Consider the following 21,590-nt stretch of genomic DNA (forward strand, 5'->3'; position numbering starts at 1 on the left):
TATTATGATCATTATTATTTTATTACTATTATTATTATTATTATTATTTACCCAGGATAGCCTCTTCAGTGTTTATAGGAACTGTTATCAATGAGGGTCCTGCGAAGGGTGTCCTAGTGCATTTAAAGATCCTATTTGAGCTACGGAAGGCGTGCAAGCACAACAACCGCTCAACTAGACGACCACCTAAGATATCACTCCTATTCTCATGCTGAACGTTACAGAAAGGATCGATTCACACTTTTATAGTCTCTCGCATGACTCGGTCTGGGTTTGAACCCAAACCTTTTGCACTGGAGGCGAACGCTCTGCCACAAGGCCATTAGTGAGTTCCAAGGGCTCTTGGGCAATAAAAATGCAATAGACCTCCTAAAAACCTACTGAGACTCATCTCATTTCAAATTAACAGTCATGGCAACAGGAAATTTATATGTAGATGCTGTTTGAGATATTTTAGTCATGTGTTCCAAAAACACACAAAAGCTTGCAAGGGACAATTCATTCGTTGTTCATATCCGAGGTGCTACCCAACAAACGAATAACCAACCGGATACTCCAATCTAATAATCACACTAGTCTCCTTGTCAATCATTTTTAACATCAAAACATTGATGGGAATTAAAATAGAAAAGCATCTTCCGTTGACGTCAAATATTTCGTATGACTGAAAAAACCTGGGTGAACATAAAGAAGGTAATCTATGTCTACCACTAATACTCAAATCGAGCAACAGTAGTCTCCTCTTATCCAACCTTTCATCAGCAATAACGTCACCCACAATAAACAGAACCTTACAACCTGCCAACTTCCTACTAAATAACCCAATAACCTGAAATAACCTTAAATAACCTATCACCAGGTTCCATCAAAAATACAGAATCATGGGTCCACAGCCACTTCCTTTCCAAATGTGTCTTATTCCACCGCAGAGTAGAACACAATACCACAATATATTCAAAACGACTTCTAAACTCACCCGAAATTCCACAACCCGTCGATTCCCATAATACAAAAGATTTGAACATGCTCCAACCTTTATATTAATCTGCACATTCATATACAAAAACATATGTGGGTTCATCTCCCCCTTTCCCCTAATGTCTTCTTCATCTGTAAATTAACACCTTCCAAGGCATTTCCCACCCTTTTTACCACCTCCATGAAACTTAAATTCTTAGTAGTGTAAAAATCAATCCACAACACAAAATTACACGTATAATAATGCTAGGTCCACCTGAACTAAAAATTTGGTTCGGATTACCCTCCACAGTCACACTTACCTTAATAATCTTAGAATTGTAAAACTTCTCACTATCTCTATCATACCCATCTTCATCCTCAAATAAAATCAAAACCCCTAAATGATCTAGAGGGTTATTAAAACCAAAATTCCAAATCAACGAATACCATCATATGCCTCAATGTAGCAACACCATTAAATTCATCCTAACCTTGTTTGACAAAGCCTCATACTCCAAGTTTATCCTATCAATCATATCTAAAGTCCGTACTCACAACATCGTTAAACGGCAACTCTTAAGTCAATTTCTCTGATAATCCAGATTGATGAAAGGGCATAGTACTCTCAAGCAACTCAAATTCTGATGGAATACAGAATGTCCCTTCAAATACCTACCGAAATATGCAAGTTAATTCTCTGTATCATTCGTCTTCACAGATCTTTTGTACCCATTCACAACTACTGGACATTATAACTATAAATACCCTGGCGAACCCTACCATCCCTCAGTCCACTCGCATCCATAAATCACTCCAACACTTCTACCCAAATTATTACCATCGTCAGTTTAATAGTGAATGATAACCTTGACGTACCAGGGACAACAACACTAATAGAAGGTTAAGAGCTGACATTCAGTTTGTATGTCGTTGCGTTGCAAAGCGTTGCAAAGGTGAGATTATAGAGAATGAAGTTTTTTCAGCTTTAATGATGACAGTGGCTCGTCAGAGATAGTTGAGAACTTCTGTTACTTAGGTGATATGTTGGGCAGTGAAGGGGGTGTTGGAAGAAGTGTTACTAGCAGGATAGGTTGTACTTGGAAAAAGTTAAGAGGGTTACTTCCTTTGTTGACTAGCAGACTCTTGTCAATTGAGGTAAAAGGTAGGTTGTATGAGGCCTGTGTAAGAAGTGTTATGTTGTACAGTAGTGACACATGGGCAGTGAAGCAGGAAGATCTTGACCGTTTGGAAAGGAATGATATGAGAATGGTTAGGTGGATGTGTAATGGCAGTCTGAGAGACATAAAGAATTCAGATGAGCTAAGAAGCAGGCTAAGTATCCGTAGAACTGAAGATGTTATCCAGATAAGAAGATTGAATTGCCTGGGGCACTTGGAAAGAATGGAGGAGGATAGTTGGGTAAGAAAGTGTAGAGACTTGATAGTTCCTGGGGCAAGACCGAGCAAGACTTGGTAGGAGGTTATAAGGACAGACTTGATACAGAGGAAGTTGAGTTTAGATCTAACACAGTCTAGATCAGATTGGAAAAGGGTCATTAATATACTCCTTCCAACCCATGCTAGCATGGAAAACGGACGTTAAAGGGGAACTCCAGTAAAAATCACTTTTTTCTTTTTTGTTATATACGTACTCAGAAAAGCATAAGAAATCAAAAAAAACTTACTTTACTTGTTTTTCTTATTTAAAATTTTTGTATGAGCCTTCGCATATTCAATTTTTTTTCATAAAAAAACAGACGGGCGCGATTTCATTTAGGACTGGACCCGATTATAAATAATGACATCACATCGTGCAGAAAGTTTAGGCGAGCGCAGAGATCGTTCATGTTAAGACCTATAGCTTACATTAAATTGCTTTTTGTATGTAATTTACATTTAAATCTTTAAAAAATGGTTAGTTGCTCTGCGTTTCGATGTACCAATCGATTAGAGAAGTGTAAAGAAGTAAGTTTTCACAGAATCCCGTCTGTGAAAAAGAAAGAACTCAAAAAAGGCTATAAACAGAAAGAACTATTGTGAAGATAACCTACAGGTTAGTCTTATATATATATTAATATTTAACAATGGTAGCAGAGGAATAAAATTGAAATGTCAAAAAGTTGGGTCCACCCACCATCATTAGACAAAGAGACTAGTTACAAAGATTGGAAAAAAGAAGTGCAAATATGGCAAGCACTGACAGAATTAAAGGCAGAAAAACAAAGGCCAGCTTTATTCATGGGTTTAAAAGGGAAAGCTAAAGAATTAGTTCTAGAATTAGACATTGAACAGATAAGTGCAGTAACTGGAGTAAAAGCCTTTATTGAAAGATTGGACAAAATATATTTAAAAGATGAAAATCAAACTGCTTACCTAGCTTATGAAACCTTTGAAAGATTAAAGCCACCGCCTGTAAAGTGATCGACAATTACGTAACAAAGCAATTGTGTATTTGTCTCATGTTTTTAGTGAATTATCGTTTCGTTCCCCTATTTATCAACTAATCACTAATTTATTCTCACGGATATTAGCCATTCAATTAGTTTTTATTTCTCTAGGGTTTTATGTAGCATTGTTTCTGTATCTTGTCAAACTACTTTTTATATCTTTTTTTTTTTTTCTATATAAGGCCTACGTTTTTTCTTGTTTTTCGTTCAGTCACTAGTTGACTATGAAGTAGTCGAATCAATCAAGTTTCAATTTTTCTTACTGGCTCACTATTCTAGCGCACACTCTTGGCCAGCTGGTAGGTTTTTCGTGTTTTTCTTGTTTGTCTCTTTTCGCTTTTTGCAGGTTTTGTGTGTGTCTTTGCCCTTTCAGTGTTTGTCGGGCCTTTAGGTTAGTTAATCTTTGTAATCATTTTAATATGCAATCAAAATCAAAGTCCTGATTCAGGAAGTAGAAGATACCATCGACGAAAATCCCATTCATCCTGAAAGTGACTTCTAAGAAACTGTCAAAAAACTTTCAAACTTACGCAAATCGATCAGAGAGATTGAACAAATTCTCATCACTGAAACTCCAGACAAAGGTTTGACACAAGCTCTCGTGACAGCTCTATCGATGATCAAGGAATACATCAAGAAAGCCAACAATTACAAACTTCAATCCCAGATCGTCCAGACGAAGCAAGAGATTGATGCACTCAATCGTAAGGAAAAATCACTTCTCTTCTCAATCAAAGACTCTGATCATCATCATTCTCGGCTTAACGTCCGTTTTCCATGCTAGCATGGGTTGGACGGGGTATATTAATGACCCTTTTCCAATCTGATCTAGACTGTGTTAGATCTAAACTCAACTTCCTCTGTATCAAGTCTGTCCTTATAACCTCCTGCCAAGTCTTTCCGGTCTGCCTCTGGGCTTTGCCCCAGGAACTATCAAGTCTCTACACTTTCTTACCCAATTATCCTCCTCCATTCTTTCCAAGTGCCCCAGGCAATTCAATCTTCTTATCTGGATAACATCTATAATTCTACGGAGACTTAGCCTGCTTCTTAGCTCATCTGAACTCTTTCTGTCTCTCAGACTGGCGTTACACATCCACCTAACCATTCTCATATCATTCCTTTCTAAACGGTCAAGATCTTCCTGCTTCACTGCCCATGTCTCACTACCGTACAACATAACACTTCTTACACAGGCCTCATACAACCTACCTTTTACCTCAATTGACAGGACTCTGGTAGTCAACAAAGGAAGTAACTCTCTGAACTTTTTCCAAGTACAACCTATCCTGCTAGTAACACTTCTTCCAACACCCCCTTCACTGCCCAACATATCACCTAAGTAACAGAAGTTCTCAACTATCTCTAACGAGCCACTGTTGTATATCATTAAAGCTGGAAATACTTCATTCTCTATAATCTCACCTTTGCAACGCTTGCATACAAACTGAATGTCAGCTCTTAACCTTCCACCAATACTACTGCACTTCTTATGTACCCAATGCTTGCAAGTCTGACAAAAAATTGAGTTACTACCAACCCCTTTCCTGCAAACTCCACAAGGCCACTTTCCAACTACAAGGTCACACTTGGCTGCAATGCTACTAATCATGACTTTAGACTTTGCTGTGTTTACCTTTAGCCCTTTCTCTTCTAGTCCTTTCTTCCACTTCTCAAACTTTTCAACTAATTCTTCCATCGACTCTGCTATGAGAACCAAATCATCTGCATACAATAACTCCGATGGACAACCTGTTCTGAACTCCATCGACAGCGCTTCTAAGACTAGAACATACAACAAAGGACTAAGTACAGAACCCTGATGTACACAACATTTACACTAAATTCATCACTAAGTGAATCGTTAATCCTGACACGACTTCTAGCATTGCTGTACATAGACTGTATCATCGTAACTAGCCAGTCATCCACACCTAATTTTCTCATAGCCCACCAAATAACTTTACGTGGCACTCTATCAAAAGCTTTCTCTAAATCTACAAAGGCAAAATAGAGATTCTTTCTCTTTCCTAAATACTTTTCCTGAAGCTATCTGAGTAAAAATATTGCATCTGTAGTGCCACCAATGATAATTCCATTAAGGAACTCATCAAGGAATTTTCATGTCAACCAAAGAAATGCACCAATGACAAATTAATGCAAATGAAGTCAAACCTCTCATCAAAATTTCAAAAAGAATCAAATCCATCTTTTCATCAGACTCCACCAACCCAGACATCCCAGAAGCAGTCAACAACCTTCTTGAACGGTATGAACTTTTAAATTCGCTTAAATCAAAATACACTGAGACTTTGAATAATGAAATCGATGAGCGTCAAATCTACAAGGCAAAACTTTTTTCTGAGTCTAACCTGAACATTCATCTTGAAAAATTCTGTGGCTATTCAGACAATATCGATATCTACACCTTCAGGTCGAAACTTGAGAAACTTCATCTCAAAACGACTCCGAGACATTCACTTGCCTCCTTAAGAACAATTATCTGAAGGAACCAGCTTTGAGTTATGTCAAACCCAGCGACGACATTGACAACATATGGGACAGATTAAAGCAAGCCAATGGTAACGTCATGCCTATCCATCTCTTCAAAGATACCGAATCCATCAACCAATTAATGAGCAAAATCGTCAATTTGATCACAGATCTCACATCATTGGCAAAGGATCACCATATCGAAAACTACTTGTACTACGGAGGTCTACACTCTGCTTGGTGATGCAAGGCTATCAAGATGGCTTACACACATATCAAACGATAATCTCACGCCCGAGGAGACTTGGTCGAAATTGTGTACATTGCTTGAAGACAAATTGAAGATTCAACAGCAAAAACTGACAGTGAAGATCTGCAGCCAAGACGACAAACTAAAACCCAAACGAATTAAATCAAACCAAGAACAACACAAGACAAGCAGGTATGGATATTCTTCTAATTCTAATTCCACATCCTCTTCTGAGCCCACCTTCTTTATATGTGATGCTAAAGATGGAGTTGATGATCAAGTTTCAACCTTAGGACCTGGAGGGACCAGGATTCTTCAATATTATACTTGTAAAAAGTTCGTAGAAATTACCCCAGAGGATAGACTTTCGTTACTCAAGAACAAAGGATACTGCTTTCAGTGCCTATTTCCAGGTGCTGATGCTTTATCACCGAAACACAAGGAGGAAACACAATGTCAACGAGACTACATCTGTCAAAACCCTATTCATCAGAAGTATCCTTCAAAGAAACACGTTCTCGTTTGCAATGAACACAAGGACGAACAAAGCAACAAAGATCTGGTATCAGTCTACAAACAACGATGTATCAGAAGCCCAAATCTACCTCAATTTTCGAAACACATCAGCCTATCGTTCCATGTATACGAATCTTTCTAAACCACTTGAACGCCCAGAGATGCAGTAACGGCTGACGAGCATGGTATCTATCTCCTACAAATGGTATCAATCGACAACAATCCTGCAGCAGAGTCTTTTGAGCGTATACGAAGAGCATTGAGGCATAATGTTCGTGTTACAATGATGAGCGATATATCAATGGAGATAGAGTTTTCTATAAGAGAAAAGACAGTGAAAAATGGCATGGACCAGGCACTGTAATTGGACAGGAGAATAAGCAAGTCCTTGTAAAACATGGTGAAAGTTATGTTAGAGTACACGTGTCGCTTGCAGAAGTTGGACCAAGTTTTGCATTCACAAAAACTTTTACAAGACACGGAAAGGAGTACTGAAGTGACAACTACACAAGTGAACAATTGCATTCCGCTTGAACGCGATTATGTTTTTCGTAAATATGTTGGTGCAGATGATTTTGACAGTAACAATAGAGAAGAACCAAAAAATGAGAAAACAAAAAATTTACCAACAACAAAAGAAACAACATCAGACGGTGCCTCAATAAATGAATCAACAACACACAAGATATCAACAAATAAAATCACAACCAATAGAAATGTTGGCAATTCGTCAACAGTCCAAGGTATACCAAAGTTGAAGACAAAAATCTTTTACAAGCTAACTCCCGACAGTGAATGGACAACGGGATTAGTCCACAGCAGAGCAGGAAAAGTGAGCAGAAAAGGAAAAGAAGGCAGACAGTATGGTAGCTGTTTAAATGTCCAAAATGAAGACACAGGTGAAATAAATTGGTTAGATTTCAAAAGATGTGTGAGTGACTGGCAACCTGTTGTTGAGACAAACGAAACTGAAGAAGTACTATTATTGACTCAAGCAACTGTTACAGATGAGGTCCTAAATGCAAAGTATAAAGAATTAGCCAATTGGGAAGACAACAAAGTTTTCTCCACCATAGAAGATAAGGGTCAATCTGCAATATCCACAAGATGGGTGGTCACAATATAGAGGGATACAAAACAGTTAAAGCTCGTTTGGTCATAAGAGGTTTCGAAGAAGAAGAGGTCAAAAATCTGACTAAGGACTCCCTAACTTTTTCAAAAAAAAGTCTTCGCATTGTACTTACGATGTTAGCAACCTATGAATGGGAATGTCACACCTTAGATGTCAAGACGGCATTTCTTCAAGGCAACCAGATTGACAGAGAGGTTATCATAAAGCCCCCAAAAGAAGCAAATACAACAGGTGTGTTCTGGAAAATAAATAAAGTTGTATACGGCCTTGCTGATGCTTCAAGAGCTTGGTATCTACGTGAGAAGGAAGAGCTAATCGGCTTGGGGTTGCGAATATCTTTATTTGATAAAGCATTATTTTATTGGATTCAAGATGACTGCTGCCAAGGACTGATTGTAATACATGTTGATGATTTTCTCTGGGGAGGATCCCACAATTTTCAAGTAAAGGTCATTTTGCCTATCAGAGAAACTTTTCTCATTGGATCTGAAGATTACTCCAATTTCAAATATGTTGGTGTCAATATACAACAATCTTATGGTTCTATTAACTATGACCAAAAGAACTATGTGGCAGGTATGGAACTGGTCAAGATTCAAAACACAACAGACAGACATCGACAACTATCACATGAAGAACAATCAAACTTCCGATGTATATGTGGGCAACTAAACTGGATGTCATCGCAATCAAGGTCTGAAATTTCATTTGATGTGTGCCAGCTAAGCACAAAACTAAACTGTGCAGTAGTTGATGATGTCATGAGAGCCAATAAAGTGGTAAAGAAGTTGAAATTGGATCCCAACATTTCCTTGAAATTTTGGAAACTTAAGCTTCCATTACAACTGATCTTATATTCTGATGCTTCATTTGGGATCTTTAAGATGGCAGCTCTCAAAGTGGAATTTTTATTTTTCTGAAAGGTATTGAGAATCTTATGGCACCTATGACATGGCAGTCTAAAAAGATTAAGAGAGTTGCGCGTAGCACTCTTGCTGCTGAGACACTAGCTCTTGTTTATGGTATTGATACATGCATTGGGTGAAGAATGCAATAATGAAGTGTTGAATACTAATCTAGAAGGCATCTTGTGTCATACAGATAGCAAATCATTGTTTGAAGCTGCCCATTCAACAAAGTCTTTGGAAGACAAACGGTTAAGGGTTGATATGGCTTCACTTAGACAAAGTATCAATCAGAAAGAGATTGAATTGAAGTGGATTTCAACCAAACATCAGTTAGCAGACGTGTTAACAAAACAAGGAGCAAATAGCACAGTCTTAATGAATGTGCTACAGAGGGGTCATGAAGAATAATAGTGACCAATTAAATGTTGAGTTATGAAAATTTGAATATTGTGTTCAAAAATTAAAATTTTTTGAGTTTTTAGAATTTTTATGTTTAAATTCCACACAAGTAATCACACGAAGAAAGAGAGATACATGTAGTGATGACTTAACCAAGACTACTACAGTAGAGGGTTTTGGTGAAAAGCCAGTTTTGCGCATAGACCACTGTACTAAGCGAGTAGGAGTCCCTATAAATTCCTCTCACATTCGAATAACTAACTGAACGCCAAACAGAAAGAAAATAGAGGGAGATTGTTGATCTTCTATTTAGGCGATTACTAATAAGAATCACTTGGTGGTAGGGTTTTAATTGTGTTGAACCAGTATCATTGGTAATTTGTTGTGTTTAGTCAGTGGTGTTCCATAGTGTTGAGTTGAATCACACACTAATTTAGCGTTGCGTTATAAACAGAATGAACTATTGCGAAGATAACCTACAGGTTAGTCTTATATATATATTAATATTTAACAAGGACATGCCGAATATTTTCAGGGGGTAAATGTACACATTTTTTTCAATCTTTGTAACTGTTTAAGGCTGCATGTAATGCTGATAATGCAGTTTCTAGAACAGCTTTGTCAAAACAACTACTTAAGTCAGTAGCATCTGCAACGCATTTATGACCTACCATAAACATAAGAATGATTTTTATTTATACAACATTAATACCTCTGTTTTATCACAACACGAACATTATTCATCTTTCAATCACGCATTTGAATGGTCCTCCATCACGGCAAAAATTTTAATGTTACATAAAATTTGTTTGCATTTGTGCGCAAAAAAGCGTGTGCAGAGGAAAAATATTGCTGAATTGTGAAATAAAAATAAATTGGCTTGTAAAGTAAGAAAGTTTTTTTACTGAAGCAAATGATAAAGTTTTTTGATGAAAAGAATGTTAAAAAAAGCGATTAAATATATTTTTTATTTCTTTAAAAAGAAAAAATTTTGCTAAGAGCGTTACTTTGAGTCAGTAAAAGACACCTTGTCACTTTGCATCATTATTAATTTCTCCCTTGTGAGACACAAGAGGTTCGAAGTCGTGTGGCTGTAGCTTTGTAAAGTCTTTTTCATGAAGAGAATTATCCGATTCTATGTTTTCTAAGTTATAATCTTCGTCATTATTACAAGACGTCTTATCAACGAACAATGTAAACAGTAAGTAAACAAACTTTTAGAAGGTGTGCTACTGAGCTTATGGACTTTCTGCACAATGTGACGTATGCTTATTATTCGGATCTAGTCCTCTCGACTTTACGCGGCCTTGCAAATTTATTCAAAATTGAAGATGTTCACAGACCCGATAAAGGTATAAATAAAGATTTTTAACGATTGTAAAAGGTTTATTCTGACATATTTATGTATTGTCTTATTAAAATAACATTTTTTTCAAATATTTTTTTTTCACTGGAGTGCCCCTTTAAGCCGAGAATGATGAATGATGATGATGATGATGATGATACCGTCCACAATAATAACATTCAAAGAATTAATAAATATTCACGACAACCTCTGGTACAAAATATTCTTAGGCTCCACATTCACAACACTTTCATATTAAATTTCCTTCCCACCTGCATGCCAGGTATATAAATTCCTACACCTAGATGGATTATTGGTGGTCAGGAGACATAGTCACCCTAGGCGTATGTTTGTGTTTTGTTGTCTCAGATGATTTGTTTGTTTCCGTGTATATTTCATGTTTGTAGCACCTAACGTTCATTTCCTCGGTTTTTCTTTTTTTGAACAGACAGTCTTCATATGCATCACATGTTACTCTTTATTTTGATCAACCTTGAATGCATATAACTTAGATCTTAGACCAATGAATCTCTTCATGACTTTTCCACCACAGTCATCCTTAAACTCTCTTAACACCTTTTTTCTTTGTGTCGGTGTAGTGGAAATGGTCTTTGTTGTAGTTAGAGTAGTCTTAAAGGTCATTATTTTCCCATAAATTGAAATACACATGGTCTGTTCAGACTTTGTAGCAGAGGGAATCAGTCTTAATTAACAGCTTTGCTCCATTGTTGTACATTTTTTTTTTACGTTCTAGTGAAAGTCGTACATCAATAATAATTTGGATATTTCAAGGATACACGCCCCAATTTATACAGGCTTGTTGAAAGTTAGTTTTGTTTGGAGTAAGTGGAAAGCAACTATGTTCTCACTGATGTCCGCTTGATGGTTAGGTTTTAAGTAGAGCTTTACTGTTATGTCGTAGTTACTTGATAAGGCTGTTTATTTGATTTAATGTTTTCTATTGTTTTACTGAACACCGAGTTTCTCATGAGTTTGAAGAAGTCTTTTTTGAACTCGTTATTAGCTTTAATCCTTAGTTGGATGTTTTTGTTGATATATGATTTCATCAAAGGTGATTGTCTGAATCTTATTCCCTGATGTATTTCTGGTTCCTGTATTGAAGTATGTATTTTGTCTTGGATCACAGTTTCAGGATTAACCTTTCTATTTCATTTACCTCTATTCTTTTAGGGGCAAGTCGATAATCATTGATAGTCATGTAGTTCTTTTATATATTTTAAATCTACCTCCACCATATACTCCTCATTCTCGCTGAAGTTTATGTTTTCTACCTTGTGTTCCTTCATCCATTTGAACCCTCCTTTGAGTGGTGGTTCTGACATAGGTCATCCTTACAGATTGTTCGCATCTAGTTTCTTTAGGTATTTTGAAGGTTTTTTTGGATTGTAGTCCAGATTGTAGTCTAGAGTTTAGTACTTGTTATTTTTCTTTGAGTATCTGTCCGAAATCATAAACACTTCACCACATAGAGTTTTCAAAAATTGTAACATGTCAACGTAGGATAGGAGCACTACTTCTACCAATGTGGATTTAAGTCAAGCATCCCATGATAGGCCAGGTGCTGTGTAATACCAAGCTAAATCTAATTGTTAGTTTTCCATGCATATGTTTTGAAAATTCATAAATACAACAGCTAGTAGTAGGACAATTGATTTTAGATATAGGTTGTGATATTCACCCATGTTTGTGATGTTAAACCTTTGCCCATATGTTTCATGTATGCTGATAATCTTCTTTTGTTGTGCTTTGCGTATAGTTTGCTATAAAACTCCTCCATGGGTGGTAATGATGTCTCATTCAATCTATTGAAGCTATCCACGTAATTGTATGGATGAACACCTTTCCTTTTTATTAAGTCCAGTTGCTTACCCTCGTAAGGGCATGCAGTTATTTTGTGTTTACTAAGGTTGCTAGATAGTTTGTCCAGAGATAATGTCATGAACTTGAAACTGTATGTTTTTTTCACAACGAGATGTATTTTTCCTCATAAATTGGGATGCAATTTATGCCCTCTTCTATTTCTGCTAATTGGTTATGAATAGGTTGGAGTCGTATCATTGTTGGTTGTAGAATATTACTGGTATCAATGATGGTATTTTATTGTTTAGATTGCAGTTGTTATTTCCCATGATGTGGTGTGGTTCTTTTGTCATTTTGATTGTTGTTTTAGGTTTCAGGTGATTGTGGTATATCCTGTTTCTTCCTTCTATCAGATTTTTGACAAAGATCTGTCCAGCATCGTCCCCATGATAGACAATTGGCTCATACTGTGTTAGAACTTTAATGTGGATGCAAGACCTGCACAACTTGTGATGTTGGTACTTTGTTGTCCTCCAATCCACCTTTGGTTTGATTCAATTTTGTGTGATGGATTCAAAGACATCATATCACATAAGGTACTCGCAATGACCTATTGAAGGTATTAAACATTAGCTTTAAATAGTGTTTTGGCATATCGACCACAACAACCCCTTTTGTCTGGCATATTTTAATGTGTCGTTTTTGTGCAGATTCTACCTCAAAAAATTGATTCAGCACTAATATAAAAATTTTGCGTAACCACAATTATTTGTGATGATACTAGTCTTGGAAAGTTCTTTATCCAGCAATACCGAATGGTTTTTTAATCAGGTAATCAGGCCTGGTCAGGAATGGCGTGTGATCGCACGCGCACGCCTCTGCACACACCTAAATTAATTATGGCGTGCTATCTTCCGCTCGCCCCGGCTTAGCTCTAATCTCAGAAAGATTTTCAATCTAAGTTTTCAGCCTTTTAACTTGGCTCAAACCACAGTACTGAAAAAAGAGTCAAGATAATAGCAAGGAATCTATCACAAAGCTTTGCGATATTTTTGATGTGCCCTTGGTAGCGGCGGGGTTTGGGAAAAACAAAGTATTTATGGAATGAAGATCTCTGCAAATTTGCCTTCAATCTTTTTTAAAAAATATTGGGTCTGCAGCTGTCTGGGAAAAATTATTCTTTTACAAAAAAAAAAAAAATATTGATGTTGGCAGAACACGTTATCTATTTGTCTTTATCAAATAGTTCAGTGGAACGTGTTTTCAGTATATTAATGATGCTTTTGTCGGATCGCTGTCTCAGTATGAGTCACAAAGTCATGAAAGATTGCATGATTATTGCCGGAAACCATCAAGCCTGGATGAACGAAGAAAAAGAAAACTTGATGAAGGATGTCGTCTCTAAATATATGGAAAAGCGACCAACGGTTCAGTTTGAAAATATTTTCGATAATCTTTCTGAGAGTGACAATAGTAAAGAAGAAATAGAGAATGAAACCCTTGAAAATTCAAGTGTTTCTTTGTGTTCCTTCATTTTTGACCTATAAAAAATATAGAGAGAGCGATATAGATTTCTGAACTAGGTACTCTGAATTTGTTTTTCTAATAATTCAAGATTACTAAAACATTGGCATGGTTGTCTTTCAGAAAAAAATAAAATATCTAAAAGATAAAAGAATCTTTGGTAATAACGAAATATCATTTTAATTAATGATTTTCATTATTCATCGTTAGCGTTGTATATCATTATTATCATTATTAGCAGCCTTTAACTATGCGTAGTTTAATTTACATAAACTATTGTTTGTTCCACAAGTAGTTACAAAGTTTAATTAATGACTTCACCTAAAACTTTTTCCTATATCGGTTGAAATTCCCGGTTGTAAACATTGATGAAACTTGATCTACAATTGTTTGGCACGCCAAAACAGTAATCCCTGTGCGGTGTACAGGGCAAAGGAATTGTGTTATTTTACTTTAGAGCCGTAACACTTAGTTGTGCAACGCTGTAATCTCACAATCTGATTTAAGGCTACATAATAATGTAAACAAATTCTCACTCACGAATACTTGTTTGAAAAATATATATCGAGAACATTTTTGCCAATCAAAATAAAAATGGCACAGCAACGAAATGCTTTTAATTCAGCATTTAAAATGATAGGCGGTCACTGACTGCCGAACTTTCACATTTGACATCTGGATAAAAAACCAATCAGTTAAATTGATCGGCAACTAATCGTGCTTTTCGTAAGTGAAGAGCTCCCGAAATTTAAGCACTGAAAAGTTGTTTATACAGTAAACATCGCCTAACTACAAAAAACTCTAAACGTAAAAACAGTCAATATTTGCATTGAGCATCGACTAAATCATTAATTACAGTTTCATTTCACTTGTGGGTAAATTAAATTTTCGTAAAATTGCTAAAATGAATTTATTTAATATGCCGTTTTTTTTGCTTGTGGTTAAATTAAATATCCCTTTTTATTATTTCTTTTTGCATTAAAGCCGCATTCACATGAACGTAATTTTTTACGTAAGAAGGTTGTGTTCATTCATTCTCTTACGTTACGTAAAAAATTTACGTACATGTGACATGTCTTACGAAAACTAGGTAAACCCTTCCGGAATTCCAGAAGCGCTTTTGTGGATTTTCTTGCGTGCAAAACTTTTTGCACGTAAGAAACTGTACGTAAGCAAAAGGAAGAAAAAAGAAGAAAAAAAATTAAGCAATTGCATTTGAACAGCATTTCAAACTAGAAAACATTTAAAATTAGTTGTTCAACATGTTTGGTTTGATAAAAGGATAAACATCAAAATGGCGTGCAACGACGAAGAACTTTCCACGATTGTGTACAAGTATGGAGTATTTTATGACAAGAGTCATGCAGATTTTCATCGAAAAGATATAAAGAAAAATTCATCAGTCCTCTTTTGACGATGGCAACGCCTTCTTTTTAAAATAATAAGAACAGTTGCCAACATGTGGTGCTTGTTGAATGCCGCCATATTTAAAAATAATTTTGCCAGTCAAAATGAACATTTCTTTTGACTTTACGGAACATTTTACGTACCATTTTCCATTCATGTGAACAAAAGTATTCGTACACGTGAACAAAACCAAACCGTGAACAAAATTGCTCTTTTATTGAACAGACAACATAGAAGCACGGGACAAAAACCGTTTGATTGGTGGACAAAATGGAACACTTCGGTTCTCATACTTTTCATACAAAATTGGCATCTAATTGGCATCATCCATGTCCCCTCAGCACCTAATTTCTAACTTATTTGGTGCAAATTAGTTAGAAAGGTCTGAGATTCAAATTCAGAAAAATTTATCAGTGTAGGAAATTAGAGTAGATAGGAATGTCCGAACATGGCGAGAAAACCCAGCGCGTTCTAGCACAGTTTTGTTTTGTTTCACACTTTCCTTTCCTCTTCCGGCCCACTTGGATCTGATAATTTTGGGATGTTATCAAAAGTGTGTCAGAAACGAGAGTGTGTTAGAATTCTGGGTATTTCTTGCCAGGTTCAGCCCTTCCTATCCACAAAGTGACTGAAAAGAAAACTGGCTGACAATCTTTTAAAAGTGCCATCATTCATACCATCCTTTGATTTTATTGAGTGTCTTAAAATTTCATCATCATGTTCTTGATTTGCATCTTGCTCTGGTTCATGATTTATATTCCTAAAAATTTCATAGTCGTATCAAAGTAAAAATTTTTAATTAGCTTGTCTCAAACATTCCAAAAGTCATGTTAGCATATACAGCTAACAAACCAAACCAAATAGCTAAGCATTGTGAAGTACTTCACAGACATAAATCAAAACATAAGCAAACATACTGTGCGTTTTTAAGATCATTTTCATTTTCTGCAACAGCATGTCGATTTTCTTGTTTCTTTAAACGACTTTCACGTGCAGATACTAAGTTCTCATTAGCATCAGGTGGCAGGTCGTCTGTAGTTATACCTAATAGTGAACGTACTCTTGCTGATCGCATGTCCAAAACCTTGTCAGTGTAGCCGATTTCTTGAAGATACCTACGCAATTTTAAACCACAATGTTAAACAAAAAAACTCTTGCAAAAAACTCCAAATAACATAAATTTAATGTTGTTAATTTGGTGTTCCAGTACTTACTGACGTAGCAGCTGCCTTCCTTGCCGATAATTAAAAACTAAATCATGATTTTTGTTTATTATTAAGTTGTCCATAGAATTTTCTTCTTCCTCGTTATTTTTTACCTCTGGCAGTTTCAAGTCTGTACCATATTTTAACTTGTGGAATTTTTGTCTGTAACATTAAAAATTTATGAAGTTACACAATAGTCTATGTGCAGAGTGCAATAACTAATAAAGCTTAACAACACTGACATTTCCATAACAAATGAGAAAATATCTAGTATTCTAAATGAGAAAATATATAATTAAGGAGGGAAAATTGGTGTGATTCATACCTTTCTTGTCTAAGTGCAAATTCTAACATTTTTATTCTGCGGACTAGATCACGTTTCAGGTTCTCCTGTCCTTTTCTCTCCCCCTGCAGGAATGCTATTCGAGCCTGATAAAAAGAAGGAAACAAAATAAGAAAAAAATATATGATAATATACAGTCCTTGCCTTAAGCAAATGGTTCCCAAAATTTCGGTCGCTCACATAGTAGAATTTGCGCAAGTGCTTTTGCTCACCCTATTTTTATTTTTATAAGACTTCCATTGAAACATTAAACCATCACAGGGAATGTTGGCTTTGACTTTTGCAACATGGATTCAGGTGATTATTTATTTTCAAAAGCTTTTTTCCAACATTTCGTAACTATATGCACCTGACACCAGCCACATAACTAGCTTGCTAGTGGACATCGATGTTGGAGTTACAGTAGCTGTTTTAAAAAGCTCCCCCTAAAAAATGGCAATTGAAATTCACGCCCAAATAGTGCTACAGTGTTTGCTGCTAAATTCTAGGATGTATGCTTGTGGTAACACCCTCCTCTGTACTGATAATTCTAATAAATACTGAAAAATACTGTATTGAATGACTGTGGAGGAAAGCTCTTTTGTTAAAAGATTTTTGTGCATGCTTTTATTGTACTTTTAATGTGAAAAGACACGCCCCTACATGCTTGATGTATGTTGATTGCAATGTCTTTGTGCATGAACTTTTACTCGCATATATATAAGTAAAAATATACTTATATATAAGTAAAAAAAGTTTATGTGAAAATAAACAAACTGAATTTATTAAAACAATATAAATATACTTTTTTCTTCTTGTAAAAAAATAAATATAAAATAAAATAAAATACACAGAAGGCCTTTGTCAGCTGTGTAAGATTCAATGATTTTTTGTGCATATTGCAATTTAAATTCGGTTAAAAATAATTGCTTTGTGTATTGCATAGCTGACACAATGAAAGTGAATAAAATCGATAAATCAAAATTAGGAAATGATTTTTTATACAGTACAGTCTGAATGTAATCTACCGCGTACACGCTAATATCACACCTTTGCGTGGAGGACGGCAGTCGTTTGTCTTTTGTTATAATAAAATCCCTTAAGGGTTTTGCGAGTTTATATTTGCGTGTTAAAAAACAATGTGCTCGTGAAGAAAAATCGAAGCTTTATTTCTTGATTATATTTCTTGTAATACATTGTGTAAATGTATTGATAAGCTATTCCCTTCAGTATTAGCGTGAAGTAATTAAATAATAAAAATCTTTTGCGAAGTTTTATAATCCATTGCGCGAGAATGTATTGTTGATTTAATTACTTAAAAAGATTCCAGCGCGTTTAATTTAAAAAACATATGAAAAGCATTGTTCACAACTATTAAATGACTTGTGCGTTTTTTTATAAAAGGATACAACTACGGTTCATTTTTGTAAAACAAATGGTGTATATTCTGAAATAAATACAATATCTACATTTCTTGATGAAAACATTTCCTTCTTAACAAACAACGTAAAATAAATCCTTCGCCATATTTTTTTATTGAAAAAAATGAAAACATTTCTATCGCCGCTTTTCATTTTTAAACTTTTAAAATGCAATCTAAAAAAACATTTCTATCCCCGTTCTTCTTTATCGAACTTTTAAAATGCGATCTAAAAAATCTTTTCTATTGCCGCTTTTCGTTTATAAACTTTTAAAATGCGATTTAAAAAAACATTTCTATTGCTGCTTTTCTTTTTAAACTTTTAAATGCGATCTAAAAAATCTTTTCTATCGCCGTTTTTCGTTTATAAACTATTAAAATACGATCTTAAAAAACATTTCTATCGCCGCTTTTCATTTTTAAACTTTTAAAATGTGATCTAAAAAATCTTTTCTATCGGCGCTTTTCATTTATAAACTTATAAAATGCGATCTAAAAAATCTTTTTTATCGCCGCTTTTTCGTTTATAAACTTTTAAAATGCGATCTCAAAAAAGATTTGTATCACAGCTTTTAAAATGCGATTTAAAAAAAACATTTCTATAGCAGCTTTTCGTTTAAAAACTTTTAAAATGCAATCTAAACTTTTATATTTAATTACTGCAATTTAAAATTTCAAAAGAGTTTGCGCAAAATAGATTGCTAAAATTGATCTTGCAACCTATTGTGATTAAACAATCGATCGCGTGGGGTCATTGTTTATCAAACAAAAGCTATCGCAATGTTATTGTTCTGTGTAACTATTCATGGGAGTTTCGCGTCCGCGGTAGATTACATTCAGACTGCACTGTATATTCATAGTGTTATATCCAAGTTTGTGAAAATGTCATTTGTAACTAATTAGATCTTTTTCCTTTTTTACAGTCAAAATTAATTCCTGTGCTGCTAGTTGATATGTGTTGGTTGTGCGAAAACAGAGATTGTTTGTTTTGCCAATACAGGAAACCTCGACATCACAGCAGTTGCATTTCAAATAATAGGTGACATTGGTTGAATTGCACTGGGACAGACAGCACAGAAAATTTATATTGCAAATATAAATATAATGAACAAGGAAAAAAAATAATAGCTGTCCAACAGTTAGAAATGGTTTAGATTTAAAAATAAAAAAAAGCTATATGCAAATCTGGTCAGCAGATATTAATAAGAAGACCCATATGTGGTCACACGGAATAACATTGTACAGAACCTGAGTATTCTCAAAAGCGACATTTCATATTTCTTTATCTGCTGCTGGATACCTATAATTGATATATTTTTCTGTTGCTGCTGAATATGTTATTAATATCTCACTGGGTAATTTTGAAAAAATGTGGTTCTGCCTTATGATTTTTAGATTTTTGCTGCTGATATCAGCATATTTTAGCCCTCGAGTGGAACACCTCCGTATATAAAGGAATTGTCTTTAATTTGAGCTGCGCAATAAATTCTACGTAATAAGGTGCCCCAAAAAAGACTGGAGTTTTTTTAGCAAAGAAGAACGTCCAAGCAGAGGTGAAAGTGGCAAAAAAAAAAAATTATAAAAAGCAATCTCTGCATTATTGGAATCAGGACACATGGACCGCGTATTATGCATGACACACACAATCCACGATGCTGTCACAATTACAAAACTTTGCATGATTTTTTAAATCAGAATATCTTCTTAACATTAACTTAATATATGAAAATGTAACAACATTTTCTATAGGTTGGTATAAGTTTTTTGTACGAAAATAAATAATACAAGGATTTATAAGCAAAAAAATTGACAAAACCACTGAATTTTTCTTCATCTTTTTCAATTATCTTATTCAGGAGGGATGTACCTAAAAGTTTTGTTTCGATTTTTTTCTTAATTTAAGTAGTTTTGTTTAAATTTCCCTGTTTTCAAAATTTCACTTTTCGTAACTCGTATTTCATAACTCAAGTCATAAATTTCGTTATGGGTACCAAAACAAAAAAATCAAAAAAACATTCTGGATATATTATTCAGTTTGATTTTAAACCAACTCTCCTACACAGTAGTTGTCTGGTTATGTAAAGAAACTTCAAATGTAAGAACTACTTCATGAAGAAATGAACACAGAGAAATAGAGCTTTACAAATTTTCAACAATAAATAACTGGCTAAAATCATCATGGTAAGAATTACTTCAAGTCCGCTGTGCTTGATACCAGGAAATCCTGAACTCTGGGGTATTTGTCCAGGGCCTTTCCACCCTTGTAATTGTTATTATTCCATGGGTCATCTTTGCAAATTTGGGATATTTCCACGAATGACCTTGTTTACAAGCCAAGAAGCTTGATAATTTCAATGTTAACATTTTTAAAGATTAGAAAAATTAACAAAAAAGCAGACTTAAAGTCAAGAAAATCAAATTTTGGTAAAAACTTTTGCACTGTGACTACGAGCTTCTTTCACTGAATGTGTTCTAAATCTAATCTACATGCAAGATATATTTAATTTTAAGATCAAAAGATGCCTCTACCTGAAAATAAAGTTTGGAATCGACTTGTTCACGGCTTATCGCCTGCATTATTTTGCCTGTTGATTTGCGTAAGAGGTCTGGGAATTATAAACAACATGCATCAGGATGAAACTCGTCTATATATGCATTTGATAAAGAGATCTTCATAATCACAAAATACCTGGAGTTCTGCCCTTTCAACTTCCCAATGGGCTCTTTCCATATCAAATCTGGCCCATTCATGTTGGACATAATGTAAAATCCCAGGTATAGTGTATGTTGGTCTGTTAATGTTGTTTACATTTTCGGTTACATTTAAACCATTCCTGTTGCCACCATTCGAGTTAGGGCTTGGTTCATTTTCCATCACTAAAATTATCTTGAACTATACACTCTACTTAAACGATGAAAGATTTGTGCACAGTCACATATTCTTGTTTCTATTTTTCACCAAAATACACTAAAGTAACTTAGTTTCTGACAGAATTTTTTCCCACAAATTTTATTCTGTTTTCATCAAGTATTCAAAGTATAGCTACTTCTATTTAGACTAGCTAGAAGGTTTATTCTGCTTTTCCGTTCACCTAGTTCGAATATTTGCCATTTTGAAAAGTTTAAAGTTTTGATCTTACTGCGCATGCGTTTTACAACCCGCAATAACGCGCGGGACAAAAGAGGCAGGCGATGCCCCTCCCACCATGGGAAACCAGGGGAATGATGCAACGTACATGCTATTGTGCATTTTGATCCGGTGGTGGCTAGTTCGTATCGGCCAAATTGTGGTCACAATATTCCGACCCAACTTAGAACACGGTTCTTAAGACGGGACGGACCATCCTTAGACACGGTGGCCCATCTTTTGACAGGGTGGCCCATCTTTTGACATGCTGCCCTTTCAATTGACGGGCCAGGACCAACTTGCGACGTGGCGTTA

The 21,590-nt window shown here is 35.2% G+C and overlaps 1 protein-coding gene across 4 annotated transcripts in view; it reads right to left on the minus strand.

The window, feature by feature from the left end:
- LOC130657625 (striatin-3-like) overlaps positions 1 to 21,288 on the minus strand; it is a 32,210-nt gene extending 10,922 nt beyond the window's left edge. For 2 of the 4 annotated variants that reach the window (XM_057460618.1, XM_057460617.1), the window contains exons 1-5: positions 20,838 to 21,288; positions 16,732 to 16,835; positions 16,416 to 16,568; positions 16,119 to 16,316; positions 15,879 to 15,961 (exon numbers count right to left, since the gene is read on the minus strand). In XM_057460618.1, the coding sequence (XP_057316601.1) occupies positions 15,879 to 15,961; positions 16,119 to 16,316; positions 16,416 to 16,568; positions 16,732 to 16,835; positions 20,838 to 21,023 (724 nt within the window). In that variant the 5' untranslated portion in view covers positions 21,024 to 21,288. Of the gene's footprint in view, positions 1 to 15,878; positions 15,962 to 16,118; positions 16,317 to 16,415; positions 16,569 to 16,731; positions 16,836 to 20,677; positions 20,799 to 20,837 lie in introns of those variants that run through there. The other 2 variants (XM_057460616.1, XM_057460619.1) reach the window with 2 other exon arrangements.
- Between the last annotated feature and the right edge of the window lie 302 nt (positions 21,289 to 21,590).

Source organism: Hydractinia symbiolongicarpus, chromosome 9 (assembly GCF_029227915.1).
Source record: "Hydractinia symbiolongicarpus strain clone_291-10 chromosome 9, HSymV2.1, whole genome shotgun sequence".
In the NCBI taxonomy this organism is placed as follows: Eukaryota; Metazoa; Cnidaria; class Hydrozoa; order Anthoathecata; family Hydractiniidae; genus Hydractinia; species Hydractinia symbiolongicarpus.